The 14,431-nt window shown below is 41.6% G+C and overlaps 1 protein-coding gene across 1 annotated transcript in view; it reads right to left on the reverse strand.

Moving 5' to 3' along the window:
* Positions 1-1,843: 1,843 nt before the first annotated feature.
* LOC135092554 (ionotropic receptor 21a-like) overlaps positions 1,844-14,431 on the reverse strand; it is a 32,665-nt gene continuing 20,077 nt past the window's right edge. Inside the window, exons 7-8 of the mRNA XM_063991170.1 lie at positions 10,692-10,850; positions 1,844-2,140 (exon numbers count right to left, since the gene is read on the reverse strand). Of these exons, the coding sequence (XP_063847240.1) occupies positions 1,844-2,140; positions 10,692-10,850 (456 nt within the window). The remainder of the gene's footprint in view (positions 2,141-10,691; positions 10,851-14,431) is intronic.

A 14,431-nucleotide genomic window follows, 5' to 3' on the forward strand; every position in this document is an offset into this window, starting at 1 on the left:
AAGATCCACCTGAAATGTAAAGTTTCCGAACTCTGATAACGGTATCAGTGTAATGAATTACACGTGATAAACTTAAATATGAGTTCCGGTAAACTTATTATATGTTACGAAGCGAAAACTAGTAATTAGTGTATTCAAATACATTGGTTAATTATCAATCATGTTACAGATACCGCTGCCGGACGTATGAGTACAGTAGGGAGGGGGCATGGCCTCTTGAGATTCTGTCATCGTCCCAGCTTTAGGCAAGGTGCAAGCACGGAGGCAGATTTTCGGAGAACAATAAGAGGGACCTCATCGTGTCCGTAAGCCTTCCGAGGGTTTAGGCCAGCGAGGGCATGGAAAACATCATTGCGAAGAATTTTTATAGATAGCATGAAGTAGTCTGAGGGTGGAGGAGAGGGAGGAACAAGCCCTGAATCATCCAAGGTAGCGTGTTTAGCAAAGGTTTGAGCGAAGATTTCAGCTTTAGAGGTAGATGTGATAGCAGTGGTGCCATCTGGTAGAAATAAAGGAGGAAAAGAAGAAGAAGCAAAGTTATTGGAGATATTTTTGGCTAGATGCCAGAAGTCATGAGAGGAACTAGATCTTGAAAGATTTTGACACTGTTAATGAAGGAGTTTTTGGCTAGTTGGAGAACAGACTTGGCATGGTTCCGGGCAGAAATATAAAGTTCATGAGATTTTGGTGATGGAAGGCTTCAGTACCTTTTGTGGGTCACCTCTCTATCATGCATAGCACGAGAACAAGCTGTATTAGACTAAGGTTTGGAAGGTTCAAATCGAGAAAAAGAGTGAGGAATGTACGTCCCCATGCCAGACACTATCACCTCTGTTATGCGCTCAGCACACAAAGACGGGTCTCTGACACGGAAGCAGTAGTCATTCCAAGGAAAATCAGCAAAATACCTCCTCAGGTCCTCCCAACTAGCAGAGCCAAAACGCCAGAGGCACCTTCGCTTTGGGGGATCCTGAGGAGGGATTGGAGCGATAGGACAAGATACAGATATGAGATTATGATCGGAGGAGCCTAACGGAGAAGAGAGGGTGACAGCATAAGCAGAAGGATTAGAGGTCAGGAAAAGGTCAAGAATGTTGAGCGTATCTCCAAGACGGTCAGGAATACGAGTAGGGTGTTGCACCACTCTAGGTCGTGGAGAATAGCAAAGTTGAAGGTTAGTGATTAGTTAGGATGGTCCGTGAAGGGAGAGGAAAGCCAAAGCTGGTGGTGAACACTGAAGTCTCCAAGAATGGAGATCTCTGCAAAACGGAAGAGTGTTATATAGCGACAGAAACTTTCATTACAGATGTCGATCCAGAAACAATCTTTTAGCCATAGACAAATGGGTAATATAGCAACAGAAACTTAAATTACAGATGTCGATCCAGAAACCATCTTTTATATGGGTATGGGTAGTATGAGTATATCGAGTGAATATTTTATTGATTAATGATTTCGATGTGATAAATTAAAGAAATGGGTGAATATCAACATTTCACTTACTACATGTAAATGTTCCGAGTTTTCTAAAGAATCTTCATAATTTTGTGTTAGGTACAAAATTTACATATCAGTGTTGATGTTGTTAGGTTTACAGAAGCATGGATAAATGAAACCAGTATTAAATTGCATAACATGAATGGCTTTATAGAGAAGGATTCACATAGAAATGACCGCAGAGGTGAAGGTGTTTCATTAAAGCCTGTCTCTCTCTCTCTCTCTCTCTCTCTCTCTCTCTCTCTCTCTCTCTCTCTCTCTCTCTCTCTCTCTCTCTCTCTCTCTCTCTCTCTCTCTCTCTCTCAAAGAAAGGAATGACTTCATAATCAGTAATAATAATTCAGAATCATTCTTCGTAGAGCTGACCAAGGCAGAGGCTCACAGCAATGAAACAGTAGTAGGTGTTGTATTTGCATAAGTCTCTGGCATGTGACTCTACTGGACTTAGACTAGTGTAGCGGCTCCGAACGCCCCCTTGAATAATAAGGTTCACACCCACCTTGATGGAGCGGCTGAGAGATTTCTGAAACCATATGTTGACGAGACCGCTCTCCACCACAATGCTCACTACTTTGTCAAACTGCATCTTGAGGGGCGAGTGGACCTGCAGACCCAACGCAAGACTGTGTGGCATGAAGCACTCCTGGAGGCAAGAAATTACACCTTCGCTTTGATCAGGTATTATAAGTTTTAACAGAAATTGCTACCTTCTGTGATGAAAAGATAAAAAATCCACAAGGTCAGGTCATGCTGAAGATAAATATATCATTACTGACTATTAACTAAAAAACATCATCTGTAGGTATTAGTGAATGATAATGGGATGGACTTTGGAAGATTTGTGTTATATATATACTAATATAACAGAATGTGAACAAAAAAAATCATTGTCAAACCATAAACTTACCAGAATCATATTTTGTTTTAAAAAAGACAAAATTTATCGTAAGGGATTAGTTGAAATTCTTGCATCAACATATATATATGACTTCGCTTTGTGTATACAGCAAAGGAAAAAATAGGAATCGAAGCATATTTGATGTTTTAGAGAGCTCATTTGACTAATCCTGTAAAGTTTTATGTGTTTATATCATGTGCAGCATGCAGACTCCTTACCATTGTTGTTTACCACATATAAGCTGTAAGTTAAGTAAATTTTAAATTCCAGTTAAAAAATAAAGGTTTTAGTGTACATCAGTACTGTGAGTCTTTACAAAAGTAAACCAATTCAACATGTGCACATCCCACTAGTGGGAACCGTCTTGTCGTGGTGGGGAGACCTGCATGTCCCTATGAGCTGGTAAGCAAGGCTAGAGGGGGCTTCGGCCACTGCTCCGCCCTAATTGGGGGAAGAGCATGCTAGCATGGGTCGCCAATGAGGGACCAAATTAAAAAGTTCCTAGAGTTAGGCTGTCAATACGGGTCACCAGTGTCGCTCACCAGAAGAGCCACCTTTTGAGGTCGTCCTGTGTTGGATGGTTGGGTGTCTGGGCTGGGATGCGTTGTGGGGGGGGGGGATGTCTTAGCTCCGTCGTGATAAACTTTCTAATAATGAGGGGCCATTTTTTTAAAACGAGTGGCCTCCATGGGAACGAGGTACCTCGTTCGTGGTGGTCAGCGCTCGACCCCACCTTTGTAGTCCCGGTAAGCGGTTCTCTTTACCCCCTGCAGCCATTTTACCTCTGTAATATCCTTATGGATAAATATAAAAATTCATCTGGTCCTCGAGGGGCGGTCGACCAAGCTCTCGAGACATCAGCCTTTGGTCCTAATACTATTCTCCCTGCTTTTGCTTCCCATGGGAGAAGACCCATTGAGTCAGTTGTTGATTCTTGTATTGACACTTATGATCATCATTGTCTATGCCTTCATGTCATAACGCGTTATCCACTCGGTTTTCAGGCCTTTTCATCTGAAATACGACAATGATTACCTCTAATCAGTGCTATGTGACATTTACATCTGACGTAGCTGCCAAAGCAGCTCTTGGTGCAATAAATTCTCTGCGTCTTAGAGATAACAATTTAATTGCTGAAGTCATTCGCTCAAGCAATGTAGCTGATTACTGTCCTAATGTTCTAAAGAACGAGCTCCCAAACTTCGCCACCCACCTACACATTATTGGTTTGGCGCATATTATAGAGAAGATCGAGGTAACTTTATTCAGTGCTGAATATCTAGAAAGGGAGATAGAAGTGCTCCCTACACATAACATCAAGAAGCATGGTAAAGGTGTGTTGATCCTGGCTAAAGACTTAACGCAGGTGATGATGCTCCTTCATCTACTTTGCCCTTCTAATGGAATCTTTGAATCCATCAAGCCACACCGGACGTTTAGTTACAGCAAAGGACGTATTTACAACCAAGATCTGTACGAATTATCAGATGACATTCTTCGGTTATGTCTTGATAATGTTGAACGGGGGAAAATAGTAATATGATCATTCTCACTTTTTATGGTTCTTTTCTCCCCGACCGTGTTAAGACTGGTTCTCCTTTGCTCTCAGTAAAGACTTTTGTTGATCATCCTTTACAATGCTATTTGTGTTATGAGTTCGGTCAAGGAAGGAGGAACTGTACACAACGTCCACGGTGTGGTCACTGCTCTGCCCTTCACTCACCCTACACATAAATGCGAGTCGGAACATTATTGCTTCTATTGCAGGGAAGCTCACCCGCTACGCTCCCGACAATGAAAGAAGTACTATCCTACAGCTGGCTAATTCCCGGTTTATAAGTCTTGGTGGAAGACATATGCCTCTTCCCTCCACTCTAGTTCTGCTTCTACTACAAGTAATACAGTCTTAACACCTTCCCGACTTTCTCAGCTATCAGTTGTTTCTTCTCATTCTCATGAGAATGTCGCTTCTTCAGTTCCTGTCTCCATTAAGTCCTCTGTTTTTGGATAATATCATAGCCAAGCCCTCCTCTACTTCTTCAGCAAAGCCCACCACTGCATCTTCATCTGTGTCACAGACTCCTCATACAGGAGTTCATCTTGTAGAAATCCACGCCCTCATGGATTCCCAACCACGAACTCCTCCCAAGGTTTTCAAGCCTACGCAGAAATATGCAAACAAATCCCCCAAGATCCCTTACCACTCTCACCAAAAACGTTCCTAGAGATCTGCTAAGTCTCTAGACTTAACAGACATTCCCCCCCGAGAAAGATCCCTTTGGGAGCATCTGATGTCCCTGAGACAGAAGTCATTAATCAAAGTCATTCATCTAATTCTGATATGGATGTAGAGGGGTTCTCTGCCCATTTTCCAAATAGGTCCTCCTCCAAGATCGATACCATACTGTCTTTGTCGAGGAATCCTGTTCCTCCAGTCTTTTCAGGAGTTTCAGACACTCGTGTAACGGGTAGCTATACCCACACCGACTGCTCAATCGTAGATTTCTGCATCTACAAGCAACGTAGGACCAAGAAGCAGCCCAAGAAAGGTACCTAGTCAGGTTGGCAAAGGGAAGCTTCTCTCTGTCATGTTCTCCCCGGTGTCTAGATATGGCGGATTGGCAGCTATTCATGTAACTCGGTACTCCTGCTCTCTCATTAGATGAGATAGGAAACTGATGAGGCTTCAGTATGCTTCACTTAAGTCTTACACTCCGCTGCTCTTCAATTCATCTCTAAGACATCTGGCCAATTTCCTAAACGTTCTGTTCCATGGTGTGGATTGTACAGCTAATGTTCGAGAAGAGCGTGCTGCCTTTTTCCCGCCTTTGACGGCATCGTGCGGACATTCACTGTTTGGAGGCTTTTCGACAAGTCAGTCGCACCTTAAAGAGGGTTCTGCAAGGGTCTTGGAAGGGTTATGTATCCTCCATCACACTTTGCACTCCGCTCATAAATGTCTTTAATAGAGTCCGCAAGATATCTGGGAAGCATTCTGCACTTTCCTCACCTGTTTTTTTTTTTTTTTTTCCCCATAATGAGAGAACAGTGGCAGACCCTAAGACAGTTGCTGACCGCAACTCGGGGATTTCCTTTCTCGGCTTCGAAAACTGTGGCCATGCATTTTTTTTTTTTTTTTTCAGCCTTTTTTAGTGTTCACCCTGACCTAGACTTGTATCTGTATGATACAAGAATCTCTTGTGTGGAGGAAACTCGTTTCCTGGGACAGTCGACAGTCGATTTGACAGTCGCCTGACTTGGGTTTTTTTTTTTTTTTTTTTAATGTAGGAAGGACACTGGCCAAGGCAACAAAAATCCAATAAAAAAATATGCCCACTGAAATGCCAGTCCCATAAAAGGGTCAAAGCAGTGGTCAAAAATTGATGAATAAGTGTCTTGAAATCTCCCTCTTGAAGGAATTCAAGTCATAGGAAGGTGGAAATACAGAAGCAGGCAGGGAGTTCCAGAGTGTACCAGAGAAAGGGATGAATGATTGAGAAAACTGGTTAACTCTTGCGTTAGAGAGATGCACAGAATAGGGGTGAGAGAAAGAAGAAAGTCTTGTGCAGCGAGGCCGCGGAAGGAGGGGAGGCATGCAGTTAGCAACATCAGAAGAGCAGTTAGCATGAAAATAGCGGTAGAAGACAGCTAGATATGCAACATTGCGGCGGTGAGAGAGAGGCTGAAGACAGTCAGTTAGAGGAGAGGATTTGATGAGACGAAAAGCTTTTGATTCCACCCTGTCTAGAAGAGCAGTATGAGTGAAACCCCCCCAGACATGTGAAGCATACTCCATACATGGACGGATAAGGCCCTTGTACAGAGTTAGCAGCTGGGGTGGTGGGGGGTGAGAAAAACTGGCGGAGACGTCTCAGAACACCTAGAAGCTGTTTTAGCTAGAGATGAGATGTGAAGTTTCCAGTTCAGATTATAAGTAAAGGACAGACCGAGGATGTTCAGTGTAGAAGAGGGGGACAGTTGAGTGTCATTGAAGAAGAGGGGATAGTTGTCTGGAAGGTTGTGTCGAGTTGATAGATGGAGGAATCCATCAGGGACTCCATCAGGTCCATAAGCCTTCCGAGAGTTTAGGCCAGCGAGGGCATGGAAAACATCATTGCGAAGAATTTTAATATGTGGCATGAAGTAGTCAGAGGGTGGAGGAGAGGGAGGAACAAGCCCAGAATCGTCCAAGGTGGAGTTTTTAGCAAAGGTTTGAGCGAAGAGTTCAGCTTTAGAAATAGATGTGATAGCAGTGGTGCCATCTGGTTGAAATAGAGGAGGGAAAGAACAAGAAGCAAAGTTATTGGAGATATTTTTGGCTAGATGCCAGAAATCACGAGGGGAGTTAGATCTTGAAAGGTTTTGACATTTTCTGTTAATGAAGAAGTTTTTGGCTAGTTGGAGAACAGACTTGGCATGGTTCCGGGCAGAAATTTAAAGTGCATGAGATTCTGGTGATGGAAGGCTTAAGTACCTTTTGTGGGCCACCTCTCTATCATGTATAGCACGAGAACAAGCTGTGTTAAACCAAGGTTTAGAAGGTTTAGGACGAAAAAAAAGAGTGAGGAATGTACGCCTCCATGCCAGACATTATCACCTCTGTTATGCGCTCAGCACACAAAGACGGGTCTCTGACAGGGAAGCAGTAGTCATTCCAAGGAAAATCAGCAAAATACCTCCTCAGGTCCCCCCAACTAGCACAGGCAAAACGCCAGAGGCACCTTCGCTTAGGGGGATCCTGAGGAGGGATTGGAGCGATAGGACAAGATAAAGATATGAGATTGTGATCGGAGGAGCCCAACGGAGAAGAAAGGGTGACAGCATAAGCAGAAGGATTAGAGGTCAGGAAAAGGTCAAGAATGGTGGGCGTATCTCCAAGACGGTCAGGAATACGAGTATGGTGTTGCACCAATTGCTCTAGGTCATGGAGGATAGCAAAGTTGTAGGCTAGTTCACCAGGATGGTCAGTGAAGGGAGAGGAAAGCCAAAGCTGGTGGTGAACATTGAAGTCTCCAAGAATGGAGATCTCTGCAAAAGGGAAGAGGGTCAGAATGTGCTCCACTTTGGAAGTTAAGTAGTCAAAGAATTTCTTATAGTCAGAGGAGTTAGGTGAGAGGTATACAGCACAGATAAATTTAGTATGAGAGTGACTCTAGTCGTAGCCAGATGGTGGAAAACTCGGAAGATTCAAGAGCGTGGGCACGAGAGCAGGTTAAGTCATTGCGCACATAAACGCAGCATCCAGCTTTGGATCGAAAATGAGGATAGACAAAGTAGGAGGGAACAGAAAAGGGGCCTCAGACACTTGAGTTTAAGTGAGGAAAAGAAGATGAGGTTTAGAAAAGGAGAGGTGGTGTTCTACAGATTGAAAATTAGATCTTAGACCGCGAATGTTGCAGAAGTTAATGAAAAAAAAGTTGAGGGGGGTGTCAAGACACTTAGGGTCGTCGACAGAAAGACAGTCCGACCTGGGGACATTTATGATCCCCTCCTCAGATGGGGACTCCGGGGCTGGTGTAGGAGTCGCCATGTTGATTTTAAAATTTTTGAGTGAAGGGTGTGTGTGTTATTAGGTGCTTGTAGTTTTGTGGGGAGGAAGAGAGTTGTCTTTAGAGGGCAGGCTGTGACTGCCCCCTTGTGTTGTGAGACACAAAGGGAAACGTTCAGTGAGGTCACAGCTGGGTTTAATGATAAGTTCACAGCACCCCCTGAACAGTGTTTTAGACCTCACTGGGAGTAATTATCGTTTCGGCAGGTGTCTACTGCCTCCTCCACCACCTCTCGTTATATTAAGGCAGCATGTATGAAGGCGCTGTCACTTCTTAGTGTTTTGGTTCATACTTCTTGGGGCGTCGACAGACAGACCCTACTCCTCTTGCACCGAACTCTTATTCTTTCTAAATTGGAGTACGGTTGTGAAATTTATTCATCTGCTATTAAGGCTCGGCTTCGTGTGTTGGATTCGGTGCACCACACTGGTATTCGCTTGGTAACTGGTGCGTTCCGCTCATCCCCAATCCCTAGCTTACTGGTGGATCTATTGGACTTGCGTCGCCAGTCCTTTTTCTTGAGGTGGTGGTATCGAGTCCAACATCTTCCTGAGGCAGTCTCTTGTATGTCAATCTCCCGCGATTCACGTTTTCATCTACATGTTTTTCGCCCGAGTTTCCCTAAACCTTTCAGTTTCAGGGTTGCATCTGCTATGGTGGCATTAAATGTGCCTTCCCTTTCTGTATTTCCCTCTCAATTCCCTAGAGTTGGTTACTAGCGATTCCCCCACGTTTCTGTTTGTGGTCCTGCTATTCCTAATAAGAACTTGTTACCGGATTGTGAGTCCCGTGCGCTGTTCTTAGAAAACTGTTCTGTACATTCTGACTGTCCCTGTATTTACATATGGTTCAAAATCTGATGCAGGGATCGGATTTGGTATTATCTTCCCTTCGTACAGTCGAGTCGGTAGCCTCCACGGTATTGTTTCAGTTTTTACAACAGAGCTGTCTGCCATTATACTAGCTTAAAGGATTATTATTACTCTTCACACCCCATCCTTTTCAATTTTTAGCGACTCCCGCAGTTTTTTCTGCTATTCAACATTTTAGCATCTCTTCTCTTCACCCACTTGTTTTATCAGTTTTTGAGTGACTCTACCTTTTACACTGTAGAGGTTACCACGTCAGGTTCTGTTGGGTACCGTCACACGTTGGAATTCCGAGGAATGAGAAGGCAGAGAGGCTAATGAAGCAACAACTCGGGCTGCTCCTTCCAACCCCATCCCATTTCACAAGTTACACTTCAGCATAAGGATGACAGTATATGCCAGTTAGCAGAGCAGGTGGGAAGCTTTGGTTGACATTACAAAGATGGGGAAGGTTACTTCTTTTGCTTCCTGCCTGTGGACGTGTTTCCATGTGTGGGAGCGTCGCTCAGAGACTGCACTAGCCCGTCTCTGGATGAGTCACACGTGTCTAACCCATGGTTACCTCATGTCCCGGGAAACCAAACCATTTTGTAATGGCTGCTTAGTTCCCCTTACAGTGCGACACTTTCTAGTGGAATGTCTCGGTCTGGTGGGGTTCCGATATCTTTTAGGTTACCGCGATAAGGATGGGACTTTCTAGATGTCGCTGATACTTGGAGAGAGGGCTCTCTCCCCGGAACATAAGGTTCTTATGTTTGTGGAGAACGCTGGTCTTTTAAACAAATTATAGATTACCATTTAACTGTTCTCTTATTTATCTTATCAGTAATATAGTATTGGGCAGAAATTTTAGCCTTGCACTGGGATGGAGGCAAGTGAGGAAGACATGTAACGAACAACGCTTGGTCTTGAGGCCTGGTCAGTGGGGTCAGTGTCTTGGGCATGTAACGAGCAACGCCAGATATCTAGGTCAGTGGGGTCAGTGTCTTGGACATATAACGAACAACGCCAGATATTTGGGTCAGTGGGGGTCAGTGTCTTGGACATATAACAAACAACGCCAGATATCTGGGTCAGTGGGATCAGTGTTTTGGGTACGTAACGAACAATGCCAGACATCTTGGTCTGGGTCAGTACCCCCCTCACTTTAAATTAAATTAAATAATACATTAAAATATCAACTCTCCCATTTTAAGCACTTAAGGGTTTGATGCTTCAACCCATTTCCTTTTTCATGTTTACTTTTTTTTCTTTTTTTTTTTTTTGTCTCAGCATTTTCACCATACATTTTCACCATACCTATGATTTTGTTTTTAATATCAATAATTTTAAACTGCAATCTTTGATGCTTTTTAAAGTTTTGTAGTGGCTCCATATGACTGCGATGTTGCGGCGCATTACCTAAATGTATCAGTCAGTCAACATGTGCACACTGCTTATACGTGCGGTCGTAAACAAACGTATGGTGAGAAAAGCAGAGAAAGTTTTAAAAATAAAAAGAATAAAAAAAAAGTTGAAAAATAAAAATCTGGACGTTTTGCTACTCGCTTTACACCGAGACACTTCAAAGCCTGCAACACAAGATTTACGAGAAAATAATAATATATAAATAAATACATATATGAATAAATAGATAAATAAATAGATAAGAAAAGTTAAATATATAGAAGAAATTAATGAAAAATTAATAAGTAAATTAATAATGAAAGTAATATGATAAATTAATATTATTGTTATTATTATTATTACTATTATTATTAACACTGATAAAATATTATTTTCATTATTATTGTTGTTATTTTGATTATAATATATATATATATATATATATATATTATAAACAAATGGTTACATGGATAAGGAAACAATGGCCTTAACCTTGAGTATCCTGACAGTGGGGATGCCACGCGGGGAGTACTCCTTCTTGATGATGTACTGAAGGTACTTGCGACCCTGGATGCCCACGCCCATGCCTTGCGTTATCAGGGCGTCCTGTTCCTCGACGCTGAACACGATTCTGTAGTTCTGAGCTAGGCCCTAGAATAACAATATATATATATATATATATATATATATATATATATATATATATATATATATATATATATATATATATATATATATATATATATATATATATATATTTTTTTTTTTTTTTTATGTAGGAAGGGCACTGGCCAAGGGCAACAAAAATCTAATAAAAAAAATGCCCACTGAAATGCCAGTCCCATAAAAGGGTCAAAGCAGTGGTCAAAAATTGATGAATAAGTGTCTTGAAACCTCCCTCTTGAAGGAATTCAAGTCATAGGAAGGTGGAAATACAGAAGCAGGCAGGGAGTTCCAGAGTTTACCAGAGAAAGGGATGAATGATTGAGAATACTGGTTAACTCTTGCGTTAGAGAGGTGGACAGAATAGGGTTGAGAGAAAGAAGAAAGTCTTGTGCAGCGAGGCCGCGGAAGGAGGGGAGGCATGCAGTTAGCAACATCAGAAGAGCAGTTAGCATGAAAATAGCGGTAGAAGACAGCTAGATATGCAACATTGCGGCGGTGAGAGAGAGGCTGAAGACAGTCAGTTAGAGGAGAGGAGTTGATGAGACGAAAAGCTTTTGATTCCACCCTGTCTAGAAGAGCAGTATGAGTGGAACCCCCCAGACATGTGAAGCATACTCCATACATGGACGGATAAGGCCCTTGTACAGAGTTAGCAGCTGGGGGGGGTGAGAAAAACTGGCGGAGACGTCTCAGAACACCTAACTTCATAGAAGCTGTTTTAGCTAGAGATGAGATGTGAAGTTTCCAGTTCAGATTATAAGTAAAGGACAGACCGAGGATGTTCAGTGTAGAAGAGGGGGACAGTTGAGTGTCATTGAAGAAGAGGGGATAGTTGTCTGGAAGGTTGTGTCGAGTTGATAGATGGAGGAATTGAGTTTTTGAGGCATTGAACAATACCAAGTTTGCTCTGCCCCAATCAGAAATTTTAGAAAGATCAGAAGTCAGGCGTTCTGTGGCTTCCCTGCGTGACATGTTTACCTCCTGAAGGGTTGGAAGTCTATGAAAAGATATATATATATATATATATATATATATATATATATATATATATATATATATATATATATATATATATATATATATATATATATATTGTGTGTGTGTGTGTGTGTGAATAAAAAGAAAGGTATGATCAACTTATCTTCTGTAAAACATAGATTTTAATTCACTAAGGCATTCATTTATACAATTAGTTTCATGGTGACATAAGAAAGCATTAGCAATAGTGGCCCACAGCCACATCATCAACTTGGACATATCATTTATTATTAAACAGAAAAGGGAAGTCTTTAAATGCCAGATCTAATAGGGTAATTAAATTGTAATGTGTCCTGGCTCTTAAATTGTTAATTGCAATTTTTTTATTTGATTTTATATATATATATATATATATATATATATATATATATATATATATATATATATATATATATATATATATATATATATATATATATTTCGTGACTTCTGGCACCTAGCCAAAAACATCTACAATAACTTTGCTTCTTCTCTCTCCTTTATTTCAACCAGATGGCACCAATGCTATCACATCTATCTCTAAAGCTAAACTCTTCGCTCAAACCTTTACTAAAAACTCTACTTTGGATAATTCAGGGCTTGTTCCTCCCTCTCCTTTATCTTCTGACTACCTCATGCTACCTATTAAAATTCTTCGCAATAATGTTTTCCATGCCCTCGCTGGCCTAAACCCTTGGTAGGCTTGTGGACCTGATGTGAAGTCTCCTATTGTTCTCCGAAACTGCGCCTCTGTTTGCACCCTGCCTAGTCAAACTCTTTCACCTCTATATGTCAAACTTTCCTTCTTGCTGGAAGTTTGCTATATTCATCCTGTTCTTAAAAAGGGTGACTGTTCTAATGCCTCAGATTACCGTCCTATTGTTTTAACTTCCTGCCTATCTAAAGGTTTTGAATCTATCCTCAACAGGAAGATTCTTAAACATCTATCTCTTCCGTCAAGGTTCCGTCAAGGCCGCTCTATTATTGATCTGCCTTTCCTTACTAAGTCTTGTTCATCCTCTTTTAGCGATTTTGGTGAAAATTTTGCTGTTGCCTTAGATATATCAAAAGCTTTTGGTAGAGTCTGTCACAAAGCTGTGATTTCCAAACTAGCCTCCTATGGCTTCTATCCTTCTCTCTCTAACTTCATCTCAAGTTTCCTTTCTGACCGTTCTATTGTTGCTGTGGTAGATGGTCGCTGTTCTTCTCTTAAATCTATTAACAGTAGTGTTCCTCAGGGTTCTTTCCTATCACCCAATCTTCCTATTATTCATTAATGATCTTCTAAACCAAACTTCTTGTCCTGTCCACTTCTACGCTGATGATACCACCCTGCACTTTTCCACGTCTTTTCCAAGACGTCCAACCCTTCAGGAAGTAAACAGTTCATGCAGGGAAGCCACAGAACCTCCTGACTTCTGATCTCTCTAAAAATTTCTGATTGGGGCAGAGCAAACTTGGAATTGTTCAAAGCCTCAAAAACTCAATGCCTCCATCTATCAACTCGACACAACCTTCCAGACAACTATCCCCTCCTCTTCAATGACACTCATTTATTCCCCCCTTCTATAATGAACATCCGCGGTCTATCCCTTTCTTATAATCTAAACTGGAAACTTCACATATCATCTCTAAAACAGCTAAAACAGCTTCTATGAAATTTTGGTGTTCTGAGACGTCTCCGGCGGTTTTTCTCACCACACCCCCAGCTGCTAACTCTGTACAAGGTCCTTATCCGTCCATTTATGGAGTATGCTTCACATGTCTGTTGGTAGTTCCACTCATGCCGCTCTTTTAGACAGGGTGGAATCAAAAGCTTTTCGTCTCATCAACTCCTCTCCCCTAGCTGACTGTCTTCAGCCCCTTTTTCATCGCCTCAATGTTGCATTTCTAGCTATCTACCGCTCTAGCTATTCTACCGCTAATTTTATGCTAACTGTTCTTCTGATCTTGCTAATTGCATGCCTCCCCACTTCCTGCGGTCTCGCTGCACAAGACTTTCTTCTTTCTCTCACCCCTATTCTGTCCACCTCTCTAATGCAAGAGTTAACCAGTATCCTCAGTCATTCATCCATCTCTCTGTTAAACTCTGGAACTCCTTGCCTGCTTCTGTATTTTCACTTTCCTATGACTTGAATTCCTTCAAAAGGGAGGTTTCAAGACACTTGCCCTTGAATTTTATACTATCGCTTCGGACCCTTTTCTGTGACTGGTATCTCAGTGGGCTTTTTTTTTTTTTTTTTTTTTTTTTTTTTTTTTTTTGCCTTGTCCGGTCTCTCTCTCTCTCTCTCTCTCTCTCTCTCTCTCTCTCTCTCTCTCTCTCTCTCTCTCTCTCTCTCTCTCTCTCTCTCTCTCTCTCTCTCTCTCTCTATATATATATATATATATATATATATATATATATATATATATATATATATATAACTGACATCAAGTACAATGTACATAAAGTAATGAGGCTTAAATACTAAAATAATAACGGAAATTGGTGAAATCCTCAAAATTTATTTTTAATATAGTTGATTTCAAAAAGTATTTTCAAGAAGGGT

Source organism: Scylla paramamosain, chromosome 40 (genome assembly GCF_035594125.1).
Source record: "Scylla paramamosain isolate STU-SP2022 chromosome 40, ASM3559412v1, whole genome shotgun sequence".
Taxonomy (NCBI): Eukaryota; Metazoa; Arthropoda; class Malacostraca; order Decapoda; family Portunidae; genus Scylla; species Scylla paramamosain.